The sequence below is a fragment of the Clinocottus analis genome, unplaced genomic scaffold (genome assembly GCF_023055335.1).
Source record: "Clinocottus analis isolate CAN_PGR_092001 unplaced genomic scaffold, fCliAna1.0.p SCAF_23, whole genome shotgun sequence".
NCBI lineage: Eukaryota > Metazoa > Chordata > Actinopteri > Perciformes > Cottidae > Clinocottus > Clinocottus analis.
The window spans coordinates 9819529-9844394 of NW_027175965.1; the positions used below are offsets into that span (position 1 = coordinate 9819529).

At 43.3% G+C, this 24866-nt stretch overlaps 1 protein-coding gene across 5 annotated transcripts; it reads right to left on the reverse strand.

The window, feature by feature from the left end:
- Positions 1 to 24509, reverse strand: LOC137793387 (lisH domain-containing protein ARMC9). 5 transcript variants are annotated; one of them, XM_068589485.1, is made up of 26 exons: positions 24346 to 24509; positions 23961 to 24114; positions 23379 to 23504; positions 22888 to 23058; positions 22366 to 22521; positions 22061 to 22153; positions 20987 to 21011; positions 20226 to 20383; positions 19815 to 19913; positions 19156 to 19191; positions 17937 to 17971; positions 17743 to 17854; positions 17454 to 17546; positions 16080 to 16170; positions 15478 to 15601; positions 15030 to 15169; positions 14608 to 14684; positions 13995 to 14069; positions 13628 to 13718; positions 13258 to 13310; positions 12764 to 12862; positions 12413 to 12528; positions 11476 to 11645; positions 11280 to 11379; positions 8319 to 8509; positions 1 to 50 (listed from the first exon to the last, which is right to left on the reverse strand). In XM_068589485.1, exons 2-26 carry the CDS (start codon positions 24033 to 24035, stop codon positions 16 to 18), a joined length of 2541 nt encoding a protein of 846 aa, XP_068445586.1. In that variant the 5' UTR covers positions 24036 to 24114; positions 24346 to 24509; the 3' UTR covers positions 1 to 15. The 5 variants fall into 5 exon arrangements, with proteins under 5 accessions (XP_068445586.1, XP_068445587.1, XP_068445584.1 ...); XM_068589486.1 differs by lacking the exon at positions 1 to 50 and adding an exon at positions 5732 to 6235; XM_068589483.1 differs by lacking the exon at positions 1 to 50 and having other exon boundaries at positions 8067 to 8509; positions 23961 to 24024.
- Between the last annotated feature and the right edge of the window lie 357 nt (positions 24510 to 24866).

Consider the following 24866-nt stretch of genomic DNA (forward strand, 5'->3'; position numbering starts at 1 on the left):
CGAGGTGCTGAGGACTCACGCTGATGGGATCCGGCTTGCTAAAGGCAAGGCTGCAGAGATCACACACACACACACACACACACACACACACACACACACACACACACACACACACACACACACACACACACACACACACACACACACACACACACACACACACACACACACAGGATGCAGGGATGAGTTAATACGTTGTATACCCAAAGGACTCACTAAATGTACTTTTCTCCGCATTAGTCAAATACATATTTTTTCCTCTCACTTGTATTATTTTGCACAACAAACACTTCAAACCAGCCAAACAAACACAAGCTGACCTTCACGGGACCTTGATGAAGGACTCCATTGTTCGAGTCCTGCGTGAAAGTCAAGTGTTAATTCTTTAACGTAGCTTAACGTGTTAACGTCTAACCTTCATGATGTTTGTCTTCATGCTTTTCTGATCTCAATTTGACAAACACGGCTTTAAGTAAAGCTCATAAAACATAGGAATGAAGAAGAATAGCATCATAAAAGAAGGAAGGGACCTTATTAATGAGTTGTAAATTTCCTAGGTTTATATAAACCCCCCCATCAACACACACACACACCTAATAACTAACAGAGTCACAATGATTTACTTCACTTTCAGTAATATTTATACACTTTTCAAGAGTTCCTGGTTGAGGAGCCAAGTCCTTGGGTTTTATTTGCTCTCCATCACATCCTGTCACAAAGGATTTCAAACACTTGACGGAGAGAAATCTGATGTGTCACCTTCACAGCGACGGTTCAAGGTGAGGCTTCAGAGGGAAGCGTCGCTGCAGCGTGAATGTTTACTGGAAACCAAAAGACAGTTTCTCTTTTTCTAAAGTGATCAAATCTGAGAAGCCAGTCTGAAGTGCAGCGTGCACGACGGCATGAACCCTCGTTCAGACTTGTGTTCTTCCTCTTTTGGGGGAAAGAACAACAAAATGTCCGAACACAGCTGCGATCCAACTTCTCTCCTTCCTCTCCTCCTCTCTCTGTTTCCTGGATCCAGCCCTCCATCCTTCTCCTTCACCATGTGCATCCTGTTGCCTGCTGATGCTGTTTTTTCCCGTATTAGTTGTTTTTTTTCCTCTGTGCAGATTCGGGCTCCGCCAGCGCTGAGCGAGGTGGTGATGGACGCCGGAGTCGCTCCTCTGTCGCTCGGCTGCAGCAGCGCCGCTCACTGATGCCGAAACAGAGCCCAGAAGAACTGGACCCAGAGGACAGGAAGTCACGTCCACACGAGTCAGCTGCCGGGATGCGACCTGCAGCTGCAAAGGTGCTGATTTCTATGTGAAAGGTTAAATTAATCTTCTATAAGTTGAGCTTGTTTGACAAATGTCAAAAATGTCAAAACCGTTTTGTTTCACCATGAATGAGCTGTGATAAGATAGCAGAGTTATGAAATGACATCATGTGACCCGGCCGTGTCCTTCCCTGCATCACTCTGTCACTGGTGATCAATCACTCAGTCACCTGTACCAGTTCACCTTTTGTTCATGCTTCATGCAGGTATGAGGAAGTCCAGGTGAGCCGGAGGGTTCGAGGGGGGGAAAGAAAAATAAACAGTTGTTAAGAAAAAATGAAATCTTGCTGCTACTTCTGGCTCAGAGGAAGTCTGCTCTAATCCTCTGTTGGGTGAACTCACCTGGGGGACTTTACCTTTCAGTCTGCCGACTCTTCAAGCCTGAGATGAAGCTCACAGGGCCCCTCCTCATCCTCCTCCTCCTCCTCGAGTGAGGGGCCCTTCAGCTCCACAGTCACCATGAAGGAATGCGCTGCTGGGAAGAGGACGAGGCTTTTCTTCTCCCTGTTTTCCACTCAGCCGTCATCTGAGGATGTTCATCTTTGAAAAGGCCGATGGAACAAAGGCGGCGTGGTCGGGCTGTGTGGTGAACGTCCCGGACAGCTGTGGCTGCAGGTAAACACCGGCCCCCTGTGTAAACACCCAGAGGCCCCCGCGGGGTGAAACAACAAGCTTTCAGAAGGTCACCAGCACCTGGCTGCACGAGGCCATCGGAAAAATACCCTCGACACTCCAAACTGGATTCACTTAATACAGATTTATTGCTGATTTTGCAGATTGCGGTTCCTGGCTTTTGAAGTGCTGACACACCTTCCTGTTGGTTTCAAATACATTACTGATTCAGGCCGTCAGCGTCCCACAAATAATGAAGATATTAATGATTTACATGATATGATTTTGGGAAACCTGCTGTGTTCACTTTGTGATCGGCGTCTTGCAGCATCCACACCTCTTCAGAAACTGACGATAACATTCTTAACTCTTGTTTCCTCACTTTAGATCGAGCTAATTGGTGGTTGTTTTGTCATTCTCTGTTTTCTATGAACCATAAACTTATTGCCTCGACCCTCGTCTGGTGCCACCTGACAGCTGGAAACACCCGGCGGGCCCTGCAGGTTGCAGAGAAGCGCAGCTGAAGCAAAGACGACGCATAACAAGCGGTTTGAAACGGCATCCACTTCCTGTCTCCTGAGAGGGCATTTCCTTGATGTGAGTCTTGAGCGAGACTCAGGACCCGACACTTCTCTCTAATGGGACTCTTCATATGACACAGATGCAGAAAACTGACCCTGTCTTCTTTCTGAAGGGTCTCCGAGTTGAGTTTAGAGTATTAACTGTTGTTTTCAACCTGGAGCGTCAATACCAGAAGTGTCACAGACAATGAACCTGGTGCAGGAAACCCAGAGGAAAGCCGTCAGCGTGGCTCGCTGGTCGACTGATGCAGTCTCATCTGTGGCAGTGATTAATCTCCTTATCCTCTTCCTGTTGGAGAATACAGCCACACAGACTGCACTGTGTCCCACAACACATGCAAACCCAGTTGTGTTGTGTTTGAGTCTACACACAGAAAAGGTGTGTGTGCGTCTTCACGCTAAAAGTTAACGGGGAGTTTGTGAGGACATTCCCGAGAAGGTCAAAAATATAAAAGGTGAATTCCAAATAAGCTTCAGTCTTTGGTGTGTTTGTTAAATGTCTCTTTAACTTTGACAAAAGCTTCTTTCTTCAGGGCTCTGACAAGAATGTTGTCTGTCAATATGTGATGTTTTATTAATGAGTTGTGTCCTCGGCCAAAAGGACGACGGTCACTTGTCTGTCCGTTCTGAAGGAAACGGGTTCAGCAGACGGAGACACTGATGCGTCGCGTCGTCTTGGTTGACGTCACCTGTTATCATGCAGCACATGGCCGTCTGCTGATAAACACATCTGGAGAGCTACTGGTCCTCTGCAGTAGAGGATGCTCCTGTTGGGGAAGATTTGAGTCTTAAAAACAAGACCATCTGGGTCCTTTAGCTTTGTAGCTGTGGCCGACATTCTTACAGTTATGATCACTAACGTTCTGCTTTCTCAACTCTGCTTTGAAGGAAATGCAGAAACAAGTCTTCAGGTTACGAGAAACACTTTTTATAAGTGAAATCAAGGTAGGATTATGACATAATCTTGCCGTGCCATTGCAGTGGATGATCATCCAGATCCACTTTAGTTCAAAGTGGGTAAAGTTGTGTGTGTCTGAGCACATGAAGCTCTTTGTGATGAACTGCAGCTGCTTCCTCAGATGAGTCGGTGTGACGACTAAAGGATGTGATTACTGAAACTACAAAAACCTAGATTTTAAAAAGCAGAAATATTGTTTTAAGACATGAAAATATTCTTTGTGTTGCTGGATAATCATCGCCAGCTTTCCGGCCTCTTGGAGTTGCACGTTGCTTGTTTCTAATCCAGCGTTGTAACAGTACAATGGCTCCTGAAGGAGCTGCTGTCGAGGCCCAGAGAGTCAGAACTCTTCAGTGACATGAAAGCAGTAACTGTTGATGGTTTTCTCACCGTGCGTGAACCCCGTTTGAGTCCTTATCCACATTTTGTTTTGATGGATCGCAGCAGCTTCCTGTCCGTCCTCGTTGCAGCTGGACGGCAGCAGCTCGGGTCACACGGCCAGCTGGACGCCAGTGCGTCAGTGTGTCATGTGCGGCGTGTTTCCTCACATTGTGCGGCGGCTCGCTGGCTGCATACGTCACGCCTCAAGAGAACACGCGTGTAGGACAGGAAACCTGTCGAGAACATGAACCCTGCAGCCGCTGCATGTCAGAGGGAAGCTGACAGTGAAGACGAGGAGACGACGCCTTGATCACAGGAACCTCACTGCACTGTGATGGACAGGACGTCTGTTTGAAGCCCTTTTACACAGCAGGCATGTGGACTTAACTACTAATATCATTATGGATTTAACATTAACCCTTCATGTGCTCGGTGGGATTCGTCTGTCATTCATTTAATGTCACACATGAGAGTTCACTTGTAATCAGTCACTGATGCAACACCAGGAGAGAAACTCCATGTTGAGTTCTTCCTCCCCAAGAAGAGGAGGAAGAGGGAATTCATGGCTTTGTACTTTTAGACTACTACTACTACTACTACTACTGCTAGTACTACTACTACTTTACATACTTAGACACTTGCATTGCCTGATTTGAGAGAAGAGGGCATAAGACGTCTTTTTCTTTCTTTTTTTACATGTTTTCATTCCCTCATTGCACTTTACTCTTATTATTATTATCATTATTGATCCTTGTTTGTAATAACTTACGTGGCAATAAAAACGTTTCTGATTCTGATTTTGATTTTATGACGTTCATCAGTGGTTGCGTACGTGAAAGTCGCTGCAAGCAACGTCGCTGCCGGCAACGTCGCTGCCGGCAACGTCGCTGCCGGCAACGTCCCGTCGCCAACAGCATCTCTCGTCACAACTGTGAAAAGCACTTCATCCCTGTCGGGTCTGTGACTCCGTTGCATTTATGTAGTTCGAGGACGTTGAACGGCGGTTTCATTGTTTGCTTTACAGATTCAACACCTCGCAAAACCTTGAACAGTTCACATTTATACGGATTGCGTCTCCAGCCTTGAACTCCGTGTTGCCCCATGAGAAACTCAACCTGGTCCACTTTGTGTGCGAGCAGCCGGCGGGTTGAGTCGAGGAGCGCTGAAGTCAACCCACCGCGAGTATCCAGTGGCAATGAGGGACAACAGATCTGAGAGTCGCTCCTGAATGCTAATGATGCTCCTTCACAGGGACTCATTCACAGCTTCAGCTTCAGCAGGTCCACAGGGCTGACAGCTGACAGCCGAGTGCGACACAACACGTCACGAGAGCAGACGTCTTCCTGCTGCGTAATTATGGAAGAGGAGGAGTTTTATGATTCAAGACTCTCAGCAGGAGCCAACGGGACGCAGCGCAGAGCTTCAACTGCATCAGCAATTTAATAGAAGACTTGAAAACAGAGGACATGTCACACGTGTTTAAAACCACTTGAACGGTATCAAAATCCATCAAAAACACATTACAACAGAAAAGCAGCAGTCAACTTAAATATACTGTACATCACCTGGAAAACACTGCGAACGTACAACGCAAACAATGTTGGATTCAAGATGTTCACACCTGTATGGATGGTGTTGTACGTTAATAGCAATAAACACTTCTAAATATACAACAAACAAAAACACATGCACTAGCCCGACCGCTCAAGTCAAGACCGGAGTCTGTCTGTTAAACAAGCAGCTATTCAATCTTATATTTAAAAAGGCGGTAAAGTGATTTATTCATGCGGATGGCTAAAATGTATATATATATATATACAGTATGTAGTGAAAATCAGAAGATGACAGATTTGTTGGATTTAAGATGATAACTGAAAGAAATTAGCATTCACGTCAGCTTGTATTCAGACTTAAATACAGACATTATGGTGATGTACTTCTGTCAGAAACACAGAAAGATGATCGAGTACTTCCTCTTGAACTCAGAGCTTTACGTCTGAGCCAGATCACCTGCATCTTGTGACAGATTGTTTAGTTTTTCTTGGCTGGGGGACGTTGCTCATATCCATCACCTGGATGAGCGTGTGGAGGAACTCAAAGCCGACGGAGACAACAAGTTGCAGAGGGGCGGCCGGCTGGGGGTTGAGGTTATTGTCCATATCACGTTACAGAAGAAGTCTGAGCCGAAGCCAAACGGGGGAAGAAAAGGACGGAGAGCCACAAGGCTTCGCATTGTTCAAGCCCGACTCCGGCTGCTGCTGCTGCTGCTGGTCGTCGGCCATCTCTGCTGCCCTGACCCTGATCACAACTCGGGGGGATGATGTTACAGGAAGCCCGATGCTGCTGTTTCACGGCGACAGCCTCACCTCCTGTTTGACTGGCTGCCTGACGGAGGAACAACAAGACGGAGGGGAGGAGGGAGGGGCGGGAGGTTTGAGAGGAGGAGACGGTGAAGGACAATCAGATTTGAACTTATCAATGAAAAAGAAAATTAAAGGTCCGGACACGTTTTTAAAGAAGTCCCCGCGGGGCTGTGTGCATTAAGGTTAAAGTCCCCATCGGCGGAACAAGAACACACGCACACGCACACCATTGTTTTATGACCTTACTGTTCTATATCTTTACAAGATATACAAGACAAGACAACAAATAGTTGCTAGCTCCGATATTAATATTCTGAATGCCGGATAGAGCATTTGTATAAAATAAATTTGCTTGTAATAATAAATTGGCCTGATTATTTTCCTCTGTTCAGCAGATGAATGTAAAACATGCTTTAATTCGTCAAACTTTTTGACAGTAAAACTATATTTATTTAAATGCTTTCAGCAGTTTAACAGGAAGGTTTTCCCTCAAACACGGAAACGTGTCCTCATTCAACTTCACCCAAGAAGAATAAACGTTATTCGTTGTCATCGTGATAAAACTTCAAATCCAAAATGACGGTTTCTGTTTTGATCTTTTCTTCCTATTTGTGAGAAAAGAAAACCTGATTTCCTCGTCACGCTTCTTCCCTCGGGGCCGGAGCGACAGTCTAAATACTTCCTGCACGTTCTCGAGCTGCAACACAACATCTGTCAGCCTTGTCAACGAGGATCGTGCAGCACGCCGCCGTTTGCTCCGTCGGGCTACAAACTCGCCTCCCCCCGTCGTTCTCCAGCCAAAAGAGCGTCTCTGCCGGTCACATGGGATGCGTTCACCGCATCGGGCCCACAGGGGGTCGCGTCTCAGCGTGTGGTCGCTCTCTGCAGCCACACTGCACCGAGCAGAGCGCATTAGGCCTAACGACGCCCGACAGTACGCAGGAACTGCTTTCAAGTGAAAATAAATTAAAAAGATAGTGAACGAAACCTGCTGGGAACATACCAATAAAAGCTCAAGATGCTCACAGTAAAAGTGTACTTATTTAGTTTGCCTGCTTATTGCCCTTTAAGTGGAGCTACGATTAAGTGGCTTCCCTATAAGTCGATAGATGTCTGACACTTGCCAGACCTCATGAGGACAACACACCCAGAGGATGTGGGGGCTTGGACGTCCCATTAGGCTCTATTACAGGCTTTATGGAAGGGCAGCCGGCGTAAGAGCCGGAGGTACTCGCTCATCAAATGCAGTTAGGATGCATGAGAGCATGGGGAGATGTTATCACCCAACTAAGAGCACCAGAGCAGCGGGTCGGGCCCTGCAGCGACTCAAGTTTTAAGTTTAAGATGTGGAGATAACCACAAATACATGCGGGCAGAAAAAACTAACGTCGCCCTTTTATTTCTTTTTACAGTCATGTGTATGTACTGCCAACAAAAACAATGTCCACGCTGTGATTTGAATAAAACCATCAACTGTCTGTCGTTGTTGCTATTATTATTGTATTTATCTTCCTCTAATTAAACACGTTTCAGAGACGTCTTTATTCTTATGAGACGTGTTGCATGTCCCAGTCTTAAAGGAGCAAAGTTGAATTGTGATCGTGGAAGAGTTGCACAGGCGGATAACAGAGGTCAAAGGTCAAGTGAACCACTAGATCTGTGATCCTGTGATGGTGGAGATTGTGCCATCTCATCCATACTGATGGAGCCTTCAATACCTTCAGTAGTATCAGGTAATTACCCACAATACCACCAGATCAATGAGCTTTATGGTAATATTGCATTTGAAGGACTCTCTCCTGCATCCTGGAGATTGTTTAATGACCAGGAGAGAAGAGTCTTGTCCAAATGTATCCAACGTATTTGTGGCTAGTTTTATTGTGTGATAGTATTAGCATAGCAATATAAGGATTTCATGTTCTCTTGAGGGATATTTTATTCATATAAACTGAAATAGAGACTGACAAACAGTTACAGAAAGCTTCTGTTCTGTTCACTCCTTCGTTAATCTTTCGATTGAGTGTTTCTAAGCCAACTTTTTGGACAAACACTGGACCTCAAAATCAGCCAAAGTTTCCCAGCGCGGCCGGTGTGCGTGTGTTTACTTCCACTCTGCGGTCCTCTTCCTCCCGTGGAGCTGGCGGAGTCCGGCCGGCCGCTCTGCTGAGGCTCCGAGTGGGAGAATTGGGGCGCCAGCGCCGGGCCTCGAGCCCGGTGAGCGCCGCTGTTCTGGCCGGACGCCGCTTCAGGCGAACGGGGAACGTTGGGCTGGCTCGAAAACGCAGGAACAAAATCACTGATGATGACGAGGACACGACGAGGAGAGGGAGACAGAGAAGAAATAAAGCTCAGTGTTTGCTTTGTGCAGCAATAGGTCACAGCCAATGAAAAGATGTAGCGTGTAAACAGACATCGGCTTATGAAACAGTCAAACTATAACACACTTCTTCTGGTTCCTTTTGAATGCAGCCATTATGAATCTTTCTATTTCTCACTTGCTGTCGGTTGGAGGAGTTATTCTGAGAGGTTTCCTCTTATCTGATGAGCTGCTCAGTGACCATGGGACACGAGAGCCACGAGCAGATCCGATTTCACAGAAGGTTTCACGGCATTGACATCCTGACATTCCTGAGTACGGCGTCAACCTCGCACGAGCCTCTCGCCCCCGACACACGATCGCATCCGTTTCACTCGTTTCAGTCGATAGCTTCCACTTATGGAGACGTCGTGCCAGACGAGACAGAGTGTGTACAGACACCAGGAGGGTTATCCATACCGTACAGACCTCATAAATATATGCATGTATTGCAACTCTATATTACGTTTGGGGATATCAAGCTATTTTTTAACCTCAGAATTGCAGGTTTTTATACTATAAAACATATAAAATATTTAATATCATAATGTGATTACAATTAGAAGCAGAGTGTCTCCGTCTTCAAGGACCAGGTTAAACATTTCTGAATGATCAAAACTAATGTCACGTGCATGTGTTTAAGGAAAGTGCACCTGCATATTTTCTGGACTTGACTTTGCAATATCACGATTTTTTTTTTAATCTAAACTTTGACATTCACATTCAGGCCGGTGTCTCTGTCTGACCTGTCAGTGATGCACGACTCTCCTGCAGTGACATAAAAAACAAAACATGCATCTTCACTCTATTTTCCCGGTGTGCACACATGCTCTGACACAATACAGGGATGTATTCACACTTAAGAGTTGCATCCTTTTACACAAATGACGCAATATTTGGCAGCTACTTTGCATCAGGTTATAAAAGTGTTTGCTTTGGTAAAGCACGCCATTGTATGAATGAAACCACAACAAGGGGACTTTGTAATCATGTCTGCTAATGTCCTTATCAGACAGGAGCTGAATGACTGATATCCGGTGCAGAATTGTGTTTCCATAACAGATGGATGGATTTCAGGCACCTCGTTCTTGTTTCTGCTCACATTGGCTCCAACCTCCCTGATACATCTCCTCTAGTTGAATGTTGCAGCATAACGTCGCTCTATGAACGCCAGCCGGCTCTAACAACCCGGCAGGCTCAGCCCTGTAGAGCAGGGAGCCGACATTTGCATACAAGTTGCAAAAATGGCCACCAAGTTGTGTTGTAACCCCGGGTCCTTTTGTTTTTACGATGGTTCTGCAGGATAACAGCAGAATAGTCTCGCAAGTTTTATGTGTCAGATCTCTCTCTCCTCCCTTGTGTCCATGTACGAGTGTGTGTGTGATGTGTCTGTATGTGTGTGAGGGTGATGACGTACAGGTGGAGCCCTGACATTGGTCCATTGGAAGCGATCGCCTCCATTAACACCCACAGCCTTCTATAACTCTGCAGTCTGAATGGACTCTGGCCTCTGGCTGCACCCCGAGGTGTCACCTTGAATAAGTTTGACGTTGAGTGCCCCCCCCCCCCCCCAAAAGGAACGAAATAACCTAAAAACAAAAAAGTCAGCAAAGTACATCGTCTCTTTTGATATTTGGCCAAATTGCCATGTTGCTAAGATTCTGTTCACGTCAACATTAACGACAGTCTTGAAATGTTTTCTCAGGATAAAAGTGCTGCCTCCAAACGGGGGTGAAATGAGGCGACTGCAGTCTGTATTGTGGAGGTGTTTTACGTGTATGGGGGGAGGAGGGATGGATGAAGCGGTTTCCTGGGACACATTACTCTCGTGGAATTCAGGAGTCAAGTTCCTCTTGGATTTAAAGGAGAGGAGAAAGTGGGGAGCTTTGATTGAATGGGTCTCTTTGTGGGAACGGCTCATTTAAACGCATGTCACAGACTCACAGAGCAGCTTGGTGGTGCTGAGTCACAGAGTGCTGCAAAACAACACTCACACCACACACACACACACACACACACACACACACACACACACACACACACACACACACACACACACACACACACACACACACACACACACACACACATCTCAGGGTTGCAGGAACCTTCGCTGACTGACCATGTTTATGTTTGTTTGCATCGTTTCAGTGCCACTGTGGCTCTCTTTAAGGAAACTAAATGCACGTATAAAATGAAGACTTGTCATGAGATACTTTGGTTTTATTGCGTTATTGTTTTGTTTATTATATTTTTCTGCTTCTTTTGAAGTCACACACAGGAGTTTGTTGTATATGTATTATTTTCTTTTTTCACTTACTAATGAACTCTTTCCTACGTTGTACTCTTTATTCATCTTAAATCCATCTTTTCTGTTATTTCCATAACCCAAAGCTCACTCTGACTGAATGTCAATGATTCTGGCTGAGAAAATGTTACTCAGTCTGTAACAGAGAGAGAGAGAGAGAGAGAGAGAGAGAGAGAGAGAGAGAGAGAGAGAGAGAGAGAGAGAGAGAGAGAGAGAGAAAGAGAGAGAGAGATGAAATATGATGCCGCACAGGAATAAACATGGAATGATGCTCAAGTTGAAGATCTCTTGTTGTTTCAACCATTCAAATGAAAACACCACACAGTCCCTCATTCTGTGTGTGTGTGTGTGTGTGTGTGTCTGTGTGTGTGTGTGTGTAGATAACATACGTCTGTCAGTTACCTGGCAGACTGCCCGTTCTCTTGCTCCTGGGAGCATCCCTTCCTGGCCCTCCCTTCATACGGCCCGTCTGACTCCTGGGACAACCGGCCACACTCAGAGTCTGAGGGGAAGAGGACATACGAGAGCTTTATCTCCATACTTTGGGAATTATAAATCATAATGAGCTTCTGGGAGGTAAATGACACGGTCCACACACCGATACTGTGGCGCAGGGAGTCGGCGGTGCTGGGCCGGCTGCCGGAGCGCGTCGGAGGTCTGGAGTTGTATTGCGAAGGAGGCAGACTTCCCTCCTCGCTCTTCTGCCTGCTGAAGGGGAATTCCCTGGTTTGGTTGCCCTCGTCCCCCTGGCCGCTGGACCGATAGTCCCTACACAACACACAGACAACAACGCTCATGTGTTGCTTCTGGATTTTCATATTTGCGGTTTGTATTATTGGATTTACGGCGCATCTTAAAAAACTTCATCTTCATGGTTTTCCTTGAACTTCACTCGTGCAGCTGTTCACATGCCACATCAATAAAGATGAGCATTACCGTTCTAGTGAGTAATTATAAAAGCAGCATATCATAACTTGCTGTTAGTCAAAGCTCCCTTACAGCCGTCATATCCATTATTCTGGAATAACATTCATCTGTGCAGTCTGGATTACAGTGTTGGATTGATAATAATCTGCCTTTCAGGACAAAGCAGTTCCAGTTCCAGTGTCAGTCTGCTGCTGCTGTCTCGTCCCTTTCCAGTACTTGAACAACTCAGGCTTTGTGATAATTATTGGGAAAATGTATTTTCTTTGACCTTCTGCACTAGTTTTAATAGATGCAGGGACTTCCTCGTCCATGTGGAGGAACAAAGGGAAGGCCCGATCATTGTCAAAATGATCTAATGGTCTGACTACGAGCTACCGTGTGTAAACGAGGCTGGACGTCACATGACTTCCTCTAGATTTGGCATTCTGCTATTTTACACATCATCGTAAAAAATAATTGCCTACTTTACAATGTCTAACTAAAGTTCCCTTGAGCAAGAGCCTAAACCTCACCACACGGTTCCAGTCCCCCTGACACTCACAGACAGCATTAAGAAGCATAAGAACTGACATTTAGACTGATGTTGTCTGTGTGTGTGTTTAACTTACGCGACGTTGAAGTTACGATGAGAACTTGGGGTGACTGGCCGCTGCAGAGGTTCATCAACACTCGGTTGAGACAAAGGGGTCGGCTTCCTCTTCACCTTTGACATGTTGGTCATAATCTACTCAAGACAACAAACACAAGATAACGTGCACAATGACATCACATCTTGAAGTTCACAAGGGGTTAGCATCTAACGTCTCCTTGGTACACACACTGACGTACAAACATCACCAGTTCCTGTCATCACAGGTACTGTTCAACATCAGCCTCATTGTCCTTCACGTTTCTTCTTAGAAAACAGTGTGTTTATGTAACTTGGATGGTGCGAGGTGTACTTAGTGTTTGTCTCTTACTCCCAGGTACTCGGTCGTGAGCAGACTCTCTCCAGACAGTTCTCTGGGCTGTGGTTGGAGAACTTCCTCCATATCAAGCTCTGTCTCCATGAGGTCTTCCTGTCACCAAACAATGACAGTGAATCAGATGATTAGGTTAAACAGCAGGTCACACAGTGTTTTGGACACTTTGACCTTTTGGGCAATCAAACTTTTTAACTTGATCCTATTTCTCTTCCAGTTTGTTTTAGTTGATTAATTTATTACAATTTAAATTGCTTTAGTTATTCTTATGGCTTTATTAATTCTACTTTTTGAGTAGTTATCATGTAAGTGTCTTATTGTGTGTTTCTTGATGATTATGATTTGTTTTTATTTGGCTTTATTGTAAATGAGGTCTCGACCCCAATGTAGCTCTGAGTTAAAATAAAGTTTGGATAATAGACGGGTGTGTAATATGATGGTGTAAAGCAGTAACATATCAGTGTGTAACGGTCGAGGAGGGCAGCGCCTACATCATTGTCGTCCTCATCTTCCTCATCATCTGACTCGGGGCCCTCTTCATCAGCTGCTGGGACACAAACATGAAGATTAAACAGCAGAAGTCACTTTGCATCATCTTGTAAAATACTTTCTGAAGGCTTATATAGTGTTAATGATCAAAGTATTTAAAAAAAAACAATAACTGCTATTGACACATTATAAACCATTTACTTTACATTTACATGTAGTTGTTCAATGATCTATTATGTAACATGAGATGTGGCAACCACTACCAAACTCCAAGTTAATACATTGTCCCTTATTGTATTCTTCAATGTACATATACAGCGAGTACACATTGTATGCGTACACCTCCATAGAAGAGAAAACATCCATTCTGACCTGAGTTCAGCTGTTTGATGATGAACTCGATCTGTCTGTTCAGGTCTGGGTTCTCCTCTTTGCTGTAGCAGCGGAGAATCTCCTCCACGCTCTGCACACGAGGAGGAAAACACTTGATGATAATGTTTTGTAATTGTGTTAATAATCTGCTTGAATATGATATTTGTTGGACAGGACGGGGCTCAGCCACATCCCCACCCTCCAGCCCTGACATCCGGTACGATGACTGTGTCATCTGCCTGTGGACACTTGCCACTTCCCCCCCAAACGCTGGTTGTGTGGTGACACAAGGAGACAAATGCAGAGCAGAAAACAACAAACTGGGTCTGTTTCCTCCAAGCAGGTGAAGACATTTCTGCTATCTCACCATCTCTTTGGCTTCCTGTCGCACAGAGGGAATACACAGGATGCTGTACAGGGCTCCATTCACATACGGTCGAATCTGAGAGAGCAAAGTGACACACACACACACACACACACACACACACACACACACACATCTTCTATATTAACAATCCCAGTCCAGATGGTAACCGCTTGTTAGAACATGCAGTGGGAAGGAAACATGGATAAAAAGAGGAAATAATGCGTATCCAGTGGATCTAAAAACAAATATATATTTATTGAATTACAGTATGTCATGTATAATAATAATAATAGTAGCAGTGGTGTTATTACAACAGCTTTAGTTACCTTCCAAAATTACAGGCAGACATGTTTTATAGACTTCCCCCTATTAAGATAACCAACCACTCTGAAGGCGTCATAAACATAGTTTTATGACGTCCCGGGTGTGTCTGCGTGGGTCACAGTGGTACTTCAACAGATTAACTAGCGGTGAAGCTGCATTCATGTGTTAATGTGTTAACTAATGAAGTGATGAGCGTTTCGGAGGCGGCGTCCATGTTTGTTTTGCGCGGACATCACATGTATTGTGGAACTAACATCTGTGTGCAAGTGTTGACGGACGTGTGCATCACCTCGTGGTTCTCGTGTCCCAGGACGTCAGTTAGAACCTTCAGCACATGCCTGGCGTTCTCTGCACACTTCCTTTTTCCTGTAACACACACACACACACACACACAGACAATGTTCTGTTAATGGCCGTAATAAAATAATCCAACAGAAAACATGAGTCAGACAGTGAGTCACTGTGGCTTTAAAAGAAAAAACATCGACACCCAAAACAATCCCTGGTCCTGCATCACAATGTCAGCTAGATACACAAAAATAATATCTTACTGCCTTCATCAGAATTTTGGAAAATGTCATTAAATGATTCTGTCTAAAACAGATCTACTGCATAGTATTTTGGACATGATCTAAGTGAATGTATAAGCAACATATCTAACAGTGTTGGCCATGACACGACGTGTCTCTGTTCTACCTGTGTCTCCGTTACCTTTGGTTCTCAGGCAGAGGTTCATGAGCAGGGCAGCAGAATACTCCAGGGTGTAGTCGCTCAGGCAGTCCGAGTCCTGCAGCTCGTCCACCAGCCAGCCAATCAGATTGGCTGCTATCATGGCGGTCTGCTGGCTCCTCCTACCAACACATGATGAAGGATTCAGGGTTAAAAGCAATTTGAACAGACTTGACTTTATTCATGTGATGTGGACGTCACAATATAGCACATATCTATGCACAAAAGAAAAGCAGATGCACTGTGTTGAGTGTATATAGCTAATGCTAAATTCCAACACCTGTCCACAGGAGGCTTTAAAAAAAATGTATATATAGAGCAGTATACATATTATAAAATGTGATTAAAAAAAGAGAATACATCCACATATAAATATATAGGTACATACACAAAGTATGAGGATGTTAAATGTGTGAACATATTCATTTACCTGAGGCTGAGCTTCTGTAGGGCCACGAGCACGTTCTCTCTCGCCAGAGAGTCTTTTTCCTCCGTCCTGAGCGCCTCTGTCAGAAGTCTTAGCAGACTGGGGATTTGGGAGAGGTAAACCCGACCTGTAAGCGTTTACACAACATTAAATTAAGATCAAAGACAAGACATTGTCTCTTTTTTTAAAGACCAGAGAAATACACTATATGTTATCTAAGTTAGTGGCTTCAACAATAAAAATCTCTAAATATCCCAATTAATTTGGAGGTGCAACTGTATGAGGTCAACACAATTATATTATTATAGCATTTAAGTCCCTAAAACTCCAGGATGCCGAAGAGAGATTTTCCTTTTCCTTGTTATTCAGACTGTTAACTACTCAATCTTTAGGAAATAATCATACCACAACCACTCAGGGCATAATCAAAGTAATTTGTGTCAGCATATATTTACAAAATGTCTCCAACGGTTGCAGCTACAGGAGATCATTAGTGGTTTCAAACCCAAATGGAAAGCCATTGAGGTCTTCCGTGAATCCTCGTCTCCAAATGCATCCAGTCAATGACTCAAGTTGCAGAGAAATAATGATGCTGGAGCACTTACCCTCTGCTAGGGAGGCCAGTGCATTGATGAGACGAGCCGTGTACTGGCGGACGATCTCGTTCTTCGATCTCATCAAAAGAAGCAAAGTTTTCTGAGAAAACACAAAACGTAGGAAAGTTTAGAGCGATATCTACTGCAGCCAGGTCAAATCAGTCATTATAAACATACGAGCCTTTCAACTCATCACTGTCGCCTGGCCTTCACTCAATACCAGCGGATTAATCCACTGGTATCCATTCATTTATAAAACTACCATCACGTATTTCCACTCATTACTCATCTCTGCAATTTACGCTCCAGCAGTTTCGTTAACGAGGTCATTCAAAGTCTTCTCACGATTTGGCTCTCCATTGTGACGCTTTGTTGTAATGTTTGTATGAGATTGGATGTTTTATTTTGTCTTGTATCCACTTGCCTGCTGTTGGATGAACTGTCATTGTACATGAGAACTGCTTCCCAAAAGGTAAAACTAAAGAATTGATAATAATGTCCTGAAGTAAAGTTAGCGTGGCAATGAGAGCCACACGGCTTTATGGATGTTCACAGAGCTGGTGTCACCGCAGGGCCACCAGCCGACCAGTGGACTGGTAATTATTGCTTTTGGCCATCGCCAAACAAAGAACAGTCACTCATGTTATTTAATTACCAGAAATTGACACCCCTCCACTGTTTTTGTGGCCCTTACAGGGAAGGACTCAAAGGTCATTTAGAGGTGGCGTGGAGCTCCACGGTGAGTCCATGAACAAAGAACTCAGGTGTGAGATGAGGATCACTTACTCTCCTGTAAAGGGATTGTGTCGAACATGGCGCCCTACGACTAATGCTTAGGGGAAAGGAATGTGAAAAGAAAAGAAAAATAACAATAAAGCATGTAAGACAAACACGTGAAAGCCTTTTCAAAGGGAGAAAGTTGAAATAAAACCTGGGTTTCCTGCTCTGGCCTTTTGTTGAGCACAAAGAGGAACGTTATCAAGAGAATGAGGGTTAAGTGTCATTGTGGGAAATCAGGTGCCAGAATTTGATGAATTCTCCAGAACATTATAAAAAGTGACTCTATATATAGCATAGAAAGCAAAGAGCGTGTCCTTTCCATCTACAGGGTATGCAATCGTCAACAGGAGCAACATAACATACATGGAAATATCTATGTGCACCCAACAAGGTGCCGCTCCACCAACTCAGGTGCTGAAATTAGAGTCAGGGGATTAATTAGGTTGCGAGGCCAATGGACAAGAACTTATGTTCTCCTTTGGCTCTGATGGTTGCATGAAATCAAGATCACTGTCATTTCAGTTCACATTAGTAGAAATGTAAATAGTAAACTACATATAAAGTGTTAAGACTGCATTACAAGCGGTTGTCCTACAATCTCACCTGTTTGGAGCTGAAGCGTTCCAGCAGGTCGTTACTGATGAAGGCCTGAAGAACGGTGTCTCTTTGCTCACCAGGGAGCGAGCGAGTCAGTCTCTAAACCGTGAGGAACAGACCAGTAAAGACTCAAAGGAGAACATGCAAAGTGAATATGTAAATAAAATAGGTGTATTAGGCAGCCATGTGAAAAGCATATTGTTTGTTAAAACCTTTACAACATACACTGCACAGTGTATAACACTGTCCTTTCTATGAAATGCTAATATATTGAAAAGAGGATATGAATACGCACCCAGCGCAGCGCCTGGAGCAGCAGGGACTTCAGTCTGTCCGACCCCCCGACCAGGTCCGTCTTCAGCTTCTCGTAGTCCAGGGAGGGCAGCATGGGGACCTCCTTGGATTTCCTGGAGGTTAACAAAGACAAGTCAGCCATGTTTTCATCACGACGCTTTTTAAACTATTAGCAGCTTCAAATGTAAGACTCACTGCGGCACGATGGATGCTCGTAGCATCGAGGACGCCTGTGAGTGAGAGGAACATTGGGAAAAGAAGACAGAGGAGCAGATTATTTTAGGATTTGATTATTTCAGACTCTGTTCATGACATTCTTACTTTAAAGTGTGGAGAACACTGATCCATGTCATCATGTTTTCATCCTTGACTTACCCAGTGTTATCCTTCTAAAACATTCAAGTCAGCTGCTGTCTAAAGAAGTCATTTGTGGGGTTTTTTGGACATGCATACATCATGCGTGTGTACATGCTGAATCCCCACACATACAGGTGTGAGGTCTGGTGACGTCGCCCATGCAGTCAGTGCAAAAGACAATTCAGCCATTAAATAGTAATTACTGAATAAATGTTAGTGTGAAACAGCCATCCCGTTTGTTAACCCTCGTGTACTTGTACTGTGTTGTTTAAGAGAAAAAGAAACAGACGACCAAACAGAGTGCATACTTATGATGAAGGTGATACACATACTGTACATAACAATGAAATAAAATGATCCCCGTTGCTGTCCTTCAACATACACATATGTTGAATGTAGAAATCAAAATAAATATCAAAGAGGCAGGAGCTAAAACTATATCAAGGAATTTCTTAATAAATAAAAAAAAAAGAATTTCAAGCTGTATTCACTTGTATGCTCAGATTTCAGATAATCCTACTCACAAAGAAAAGGCTTGGCCTGAATAATATGACTATGCAGTTTCCATAAGATATGCCTTTACTCTCGTCTCCTCTTCTCACCATTAACTCTTTTATGACCGAGGGGACAGTGAAGGACATCTACTGTTGGTGTTATTGTCTAAGTAGACGTCTCTGCTCCCTGAGTCTGATCCAGGTTTTCTCTCCTCTGACAGCAAGATAAACCACAGCGGAGTACCAACTAAAGATGTGTGGAAGATCTTGAAAAACTACACCATTAAACAAACGGTGTGGGGACAAAACGGACCACATTTACCTTTAAAAAAAAAAAAAAAGAAGACAGACATCCAATAGGAAGGGTTGAGAGGAAGAACAATATAAACTAGAATAATCTAAGCGGTACCAGAGGACGATAACAGGGACTGTACAAAGAAGGAGGAGGAGGAGGAGGAAGAGGATGAGTATGAGGAGGAGGAGACACGGCGAGGCATAAGCAAGATGAGGAGTGGGGACCTGAGCGATGACGGGAAGTAAAGATGAAAACATATGAAACTTACATAGCCATCGTCATAGGGACTCATAGAGTAATATCCCTTTGTGGACAAAAGCACAACGCACGGAAAAACACAAACACACAGGAAGAAGTTGTTCAGTTCAAAACAGAAGGAAACAAGATTTCACAAACCACAATGAAGGCCACTGACAGTAAGCGGGATTGTTTCAGTGTGAACAGTTGTTTGATTATCTGTGGAGCAGAGTTACACTGTGAGAGCTGTCATAACCACAGCAACAACAAGGTTATTAAGGATGTTATTAGCTCTTTGAGGAGTTATCCTCTACCATGTGTACAGTATCCATTCTCACCACTTTCAGCCTTTCAACTTCAGATTTTGTGAGCCACTGTGACTGGTGTTTTTTCCTGCATTCAGAGTCGTGTCATGCATAATTAACTCGACTTCAACAAGCCTTCATAACTGTGTGTGTATTAAAGCAAAACCAGGGTCCAAACAACAGGATGACGACACGGTCGGCTGCTCAATGTCAAGACGAACCCTTTTCAAACGCAACCTTATCTTGACCAATATCTGTGACGTGAGGGCTTCCTCTGCTCGTATGATAGCTCACTATTCAAGCCTTGTGGGTCGTCATTGTCCCTCCGGTGAGGTGTGGAGGAGAGAGAGGGAGAAGAGAGGTGTGTCTGTGTGCTCTCACTCACAGTGCCAGGCCTGGTGAAGTCTGTGCTGTGCACCACACTCTGCCTCATCTGGCTGCTGAACAGGCGAACACACACACTCTGCAGGTACTCAGGGGAGATCTGCAAAAACACAGGAGGCCCCATGAGCTTTAGGACAGCGTTTGTGGGTTAGAGGGAGGGCGGGGATGCCAATGTTCAGGTCCCAGTTTAACAGCTTTCTCATCTCGTATTTAAGAGCGTGCATGTGCGTTAATAGGACAGGTTGAAGACGTTGCTGTGCATAAAAAAGCCTTTCTGTTATCTCAAATGTTTGCATATACAACTGTGAATAGCCTAATTAAACCATGTTTTGTTGCTCTGTCTAGTTTTTATGTGTGTGTGTGTGTGTCTCTTTGTGTGTCGAGCTCGGGCCCCACAGTCAAGCTGACGTACCAGTTTCCCACTGACGGTGGCCTCCAGTGAGTCCACGAGCTCGGCAGTGATTCCGATCAGGTTGTGGTAGTCCGCCTGCATCTTGTTGAACTTCCGCACGTAGCTGGTGATGCGCCGGTCCGATTCCACTAACTGGAGCTGTAACTGCTGCACGGCCTCTGCACAGACACGCAAACACACACGGGAACAAGTTGCCCAACGTAAACACAAACAAATATGCAACAATCATATCATAAGTGACGATCTCTGTATAAATTAAGGTCCAAATGTTTTTGTATACTATTATAAATGTGTCATCTGAGAATTGAAATTAAAATAATTTCAAAGTAGGATGCTTATCATCTTTTTACATGTCTGCCAGTCAATACCTCAGATGTTGGGTGCATCTTTAGGTGATCATCAAGTAATTTTGAATCTTTATCAACCTCAAATAATATGACTTCAGTTACGCTTTTGGAGAAAAAGGTTTTAAATCTTTCTCTGGAATTTTTATCCAACACGATTAAGCAAGTCTGGACTAAAGATTTTGGGGATTTCAAAGACTTTGTTCCTCTCCAGAACATAATAAAGGATCTTAGAGTTAAATGAAAGCCTTAAAGGAAAGCAAAAAATCACTGAGAGACTGGCACCGACAAACACAAAGGGTTCTATTGGCAGTCGGGATCTGTATCATCACATGGCAGATATAATAAAAAAGGACAGACTTAATCATTGCATGGATAATAAATACAAAAGGTAGATTACTTCAGGGGGATATTTACCTTTTGTACTCCTTCCTCCCTCCCTCTGCATGATTACTGTTAAAGGCTACGCACAAGCACTCAATGGAACACACGTCAAACATTTCTACTGTATTTGTTTCCTGATCCAAAGATGCATAGCATACAGTGTCTTGCTTACATTTGACTGGATAGAAAACAAGCACCGAATAAGTCAGACATCCTGTTTGAAGCAGAGGGAACAACACTAGTTTGTTTTAAAGGGAGGGGTGGATCTTTTTTAAAAAGGACTATGGGCTAACACCTTTGCAAACATTGGACATAAAGAATGTTTACATGCACGTACGCAATGTATGTGCGTGCACTCGACCAGTGACTTTTCATCTGCGAGTATGACGTGGACAAATGTTCTTTGGTCAGCACTTGAGATGATCGTTGCTTTATAGATGTGTATGTTTTCATCGTTGGCCAGGAGGGAGATGGTTTTATTTTCACGGTTTAGTTTTCATACGTAAAGAGGAAAGTCGACCCGTCGGCTTTTCAGTAAAAGAAACAATTCTTGTTATCATTCGCTTTCCCTTCTATTATGTAGGAGTGAGGGTGAGATAGTGTCAGGTTAGGCTCCGCTGTACTTAAACACGGACATTTCTAGATGCACATCAGACAGGCTATGTTTGAAGCATTGACCAGGTCAGTCTGAATGTTAATGACTTCTTTAGTCACTTACAAAAATAATTTGATCTGAGATTCTAAACGTGCAGTTCAGTCAGAAGAGAGAATGATTTTTCGCTGATGTTCCCCCTTAGATTTTGTTGTTTTCCCCACTGACTCATTCATTGTTTTAAAGCCAAAAGACCCTTTGAGATGGAATAGCAGGGTAAACGTAGGAGGAATACGATAACAACATTCATGTTATATTTAGTGTGTCACAGTCATTCCAGTAAGACAGCACCCCGAATACAAAGTTATTTTTCCACTGAAGCTATTTAGCTGTGTTATATATATTCTTTTTTTAAATACATAAAGTTCTTTGTGTCACCCATCGGCCTGAAAGTTGAAAAATGAAGCCACGCATCTCCTCTGATATGTTTCTCTGCGAGTCACAGTAGAGGATACGTATAAATTCAACAGCCTCGGGGTGTTGGACGGCTTCAGTGTTACGGATAGAAACGGCTCCAGCTTATCCTTCAACTGTGGAATCCAGGAATCCTACATATGAAGAGTGTAGAATGGGAGAAGACATGGTTATGATCACTTTATGTACATACCTTTTGGTTTGGGTGAGGACAAAGTGAATAGAAGATAGAATAGAATATGAAGGTGGCCTTGGGTAATAATGTTGCATGTATAAGTAGTAGTACTACACTACATTACAGTATTACTATAACCAACTAGGTCATTGTCCATAATTAGCTGTGTACCTGGAAAAGATCTTTGAAGGACGGGTGGATGGTTGGGTTGGGAACGAAAGGCAAGGCGTAGTAAGGCAGGAACTCTGCGGTCTGGCTCAGAGCTGCTCCGCGAGTCTCCAGGTACTGCTTGAAGTGGGAAATCCTCTCCTCAAACTCAGCTCGGTCCTGGAAAAAAATTCAGGTTTTCAAATGAATTAAAGTCAATTAAAAAATGTCAGTTAAGCCAAATCTAATATTTAAAACATTTCCTCTGTTTCATACACATATTATTTTCCAGTAGATATGTTTGTTGGCCTGCTACCAGCGCTGAAAACTCAAACGGCAAAGACCTACACAGTGACAGGCATATTATAGACGTTATTAACATCATGAGAACGAGCCTGTAGCACAGCTTAGTGGACATTTTGACAAAGAACACATGGTGATGTTCAGCTGGTCGTGATATAGTTTGAAAATAATCTAAACTATGTAATGCTCTTGTTATTTAAACATTAAAACCTAAAGAAACAACTAAAAAACTGATCTACATACGTGTCTGCCAGGGTGCCTCCTCAGTGGGTAGATAGTGAAGTGGATGTAAAGATAAAACTCCAGGCTCTGGGCCTCAGTGTCCGTGTCTTTTATTTCAGAAGGAATATTCTCTGTCCACAGTTCAAAGAACACTTTCTGATCTCCATCATCAAAAGAGCTCAGAAGGTCTTTCTAGAAAAGTTAGAGTTAAAGAAAGTTAAGAAAAGAAAGTTTTGGGTGGAAATACAGAACTATATGGTACTTTTTTTAACAGTAATGTAATTTACATATCACCCCATTATAACAGATACATGATAATATAAATTTAAATTCAACATTTAGAGAAGGAGCCAATTACAATTCTTTCTTAAACAAAAAAAAGGTTGAAAAAAAGAGAGCCAGTCTTGACTCCCTGTCTCTTGGATCATCCGACCCATCCCGTAGTTGCCACCAACATAACTGATTAAGAAACTTGAAGGAATATAACGTGTTAAAATAATTGGACAATTTACCTGAATGCCACGAGCCTTTGAGTCTCTGGGAGTATTTCCTTGATGCTTCAGCACAAGTTTGCCTTTGCTTTTGCACTCCTTGCCAAAACTGTCAACAGTTTCTTCAAATTCCACAAACTTAAGGTACTACAACAAGACAGAAACAAGCAAAAGTGGCATTTGATCAACCTTAACCAGTGCAGAATTAAGTTGTGTTTAGGTCATCCTAAGCAGCCCAACTCTTGGGTTTACAAAACTCTATAATGTCATGTAACATCAAGCATGGTGTACTGGCAAAACATGGCGCACAATCTTGTTTTATTTTAGCAGATTTCTATTGATGATCACTCCAAGGCCATAGCCATGAAGTCATTTAATGGTAGGAAAAAAAACTGCTATACTTCTTGTAATATGTTCCAAAGATACACCTTTACAGTTTAAAAGTAATGAACGATAGAGACAGCGGCCTACCACACTTGAGCATATCAAGAGCATTCAAACAACCTGGGGTTATTGTGTATGAACTTATATTTGTATCTATATATTGAGGGGACATTTTGAGCATTTTCTAAAACATAATTACTGTTTTGGCTCATTCGTTACCTCCTTGATCATCCCAAGAAGATCCTCTTCTGTTGCCAAGATGTCCCCCATCTTGGCTGCCTCCCTGGAACTCATGTGAGTGACCAAAACCTTTAAAACGTCTACTGACAGCAAAGACGTCTGCACTCATTAAATAACGAACATTTTGCAGAGCCTGTGAGGATAGGACAACAACAACAACAACCACACATGGCACGATTACATATTCATGTGAGAGGAGCACTCAAACAACTTCATCAGAAAGCATGTAAAGTTAACTCACTACTTCAACTTAAGCGACAACACCGACGTTAGCAAAAATATGGCGAGCTTGTAACGTTTCCAGCAGACAAGCTAATCAGTTACCGTTATCTGACGTTAAAGACGAACATAACGTCATTCTCACCTTTTTTCACACACTCGTAGAAATCGATTATTGTCGCTTTCAGCGTGTTCGTCCGCGTTTAAAACGTGTACAATCCATTTTCGACAAGGCTTGTTGGCTTCACTTACAATATTAGTCAGTTAGCCATTAGCTAGCAACAGTACACAGATAGGACGCTATAACACCTAGCAACCAAACAATTGGGAAATGTAGGCCGGAAAATGGAGGCAAGTGTCGTACATTATGACACTTTACTGTATACGCGGGAAGAACTGGATCTGGGTTTATAACTTTATTAATTTCTTAGAAAAACTGGCAAGAGACAATTGCGATATTAATCTAAAAAAGGTTCATACCTACTGTATTTAACAAATAACTCGTAAAGTACCATTATATATGTATTAAACATAATACGACATAAAAGAAAGATACGACGTTAATGTTTCATCATACTCGTGATATAGTATATGTTTTTTTTTAATTTAATTATTTTTTTATTTATTTTTTACCATAGACCATACAAAACACATCCAATCTAAATT

Bases quoted from the DNA above. Each gene is read 5' to 3' on its own strand.
- LOC137793387 (XM_068589482.1), bottom strand. From the start codon at position 24,035: ATGAGTTCCAGGGAGGCAGCCAAGATGGGGGACATCTTGGCAACAGAA. The intron at 16,171-17,453 runs GTGAGATTGTAG...GTGTTTTCTCAG, and splicing joins AACGCTTCAGCTCCAAACAG to AAAACTTTGCTTCTTTTGAT. The intron at 12,863-13,257 runs GTAGGCGCTGCC...GTTTGGTGACAG, and splicing joins AAGATGAGGACGACAATGAT to GAAGACCTCATGGAGACAGA.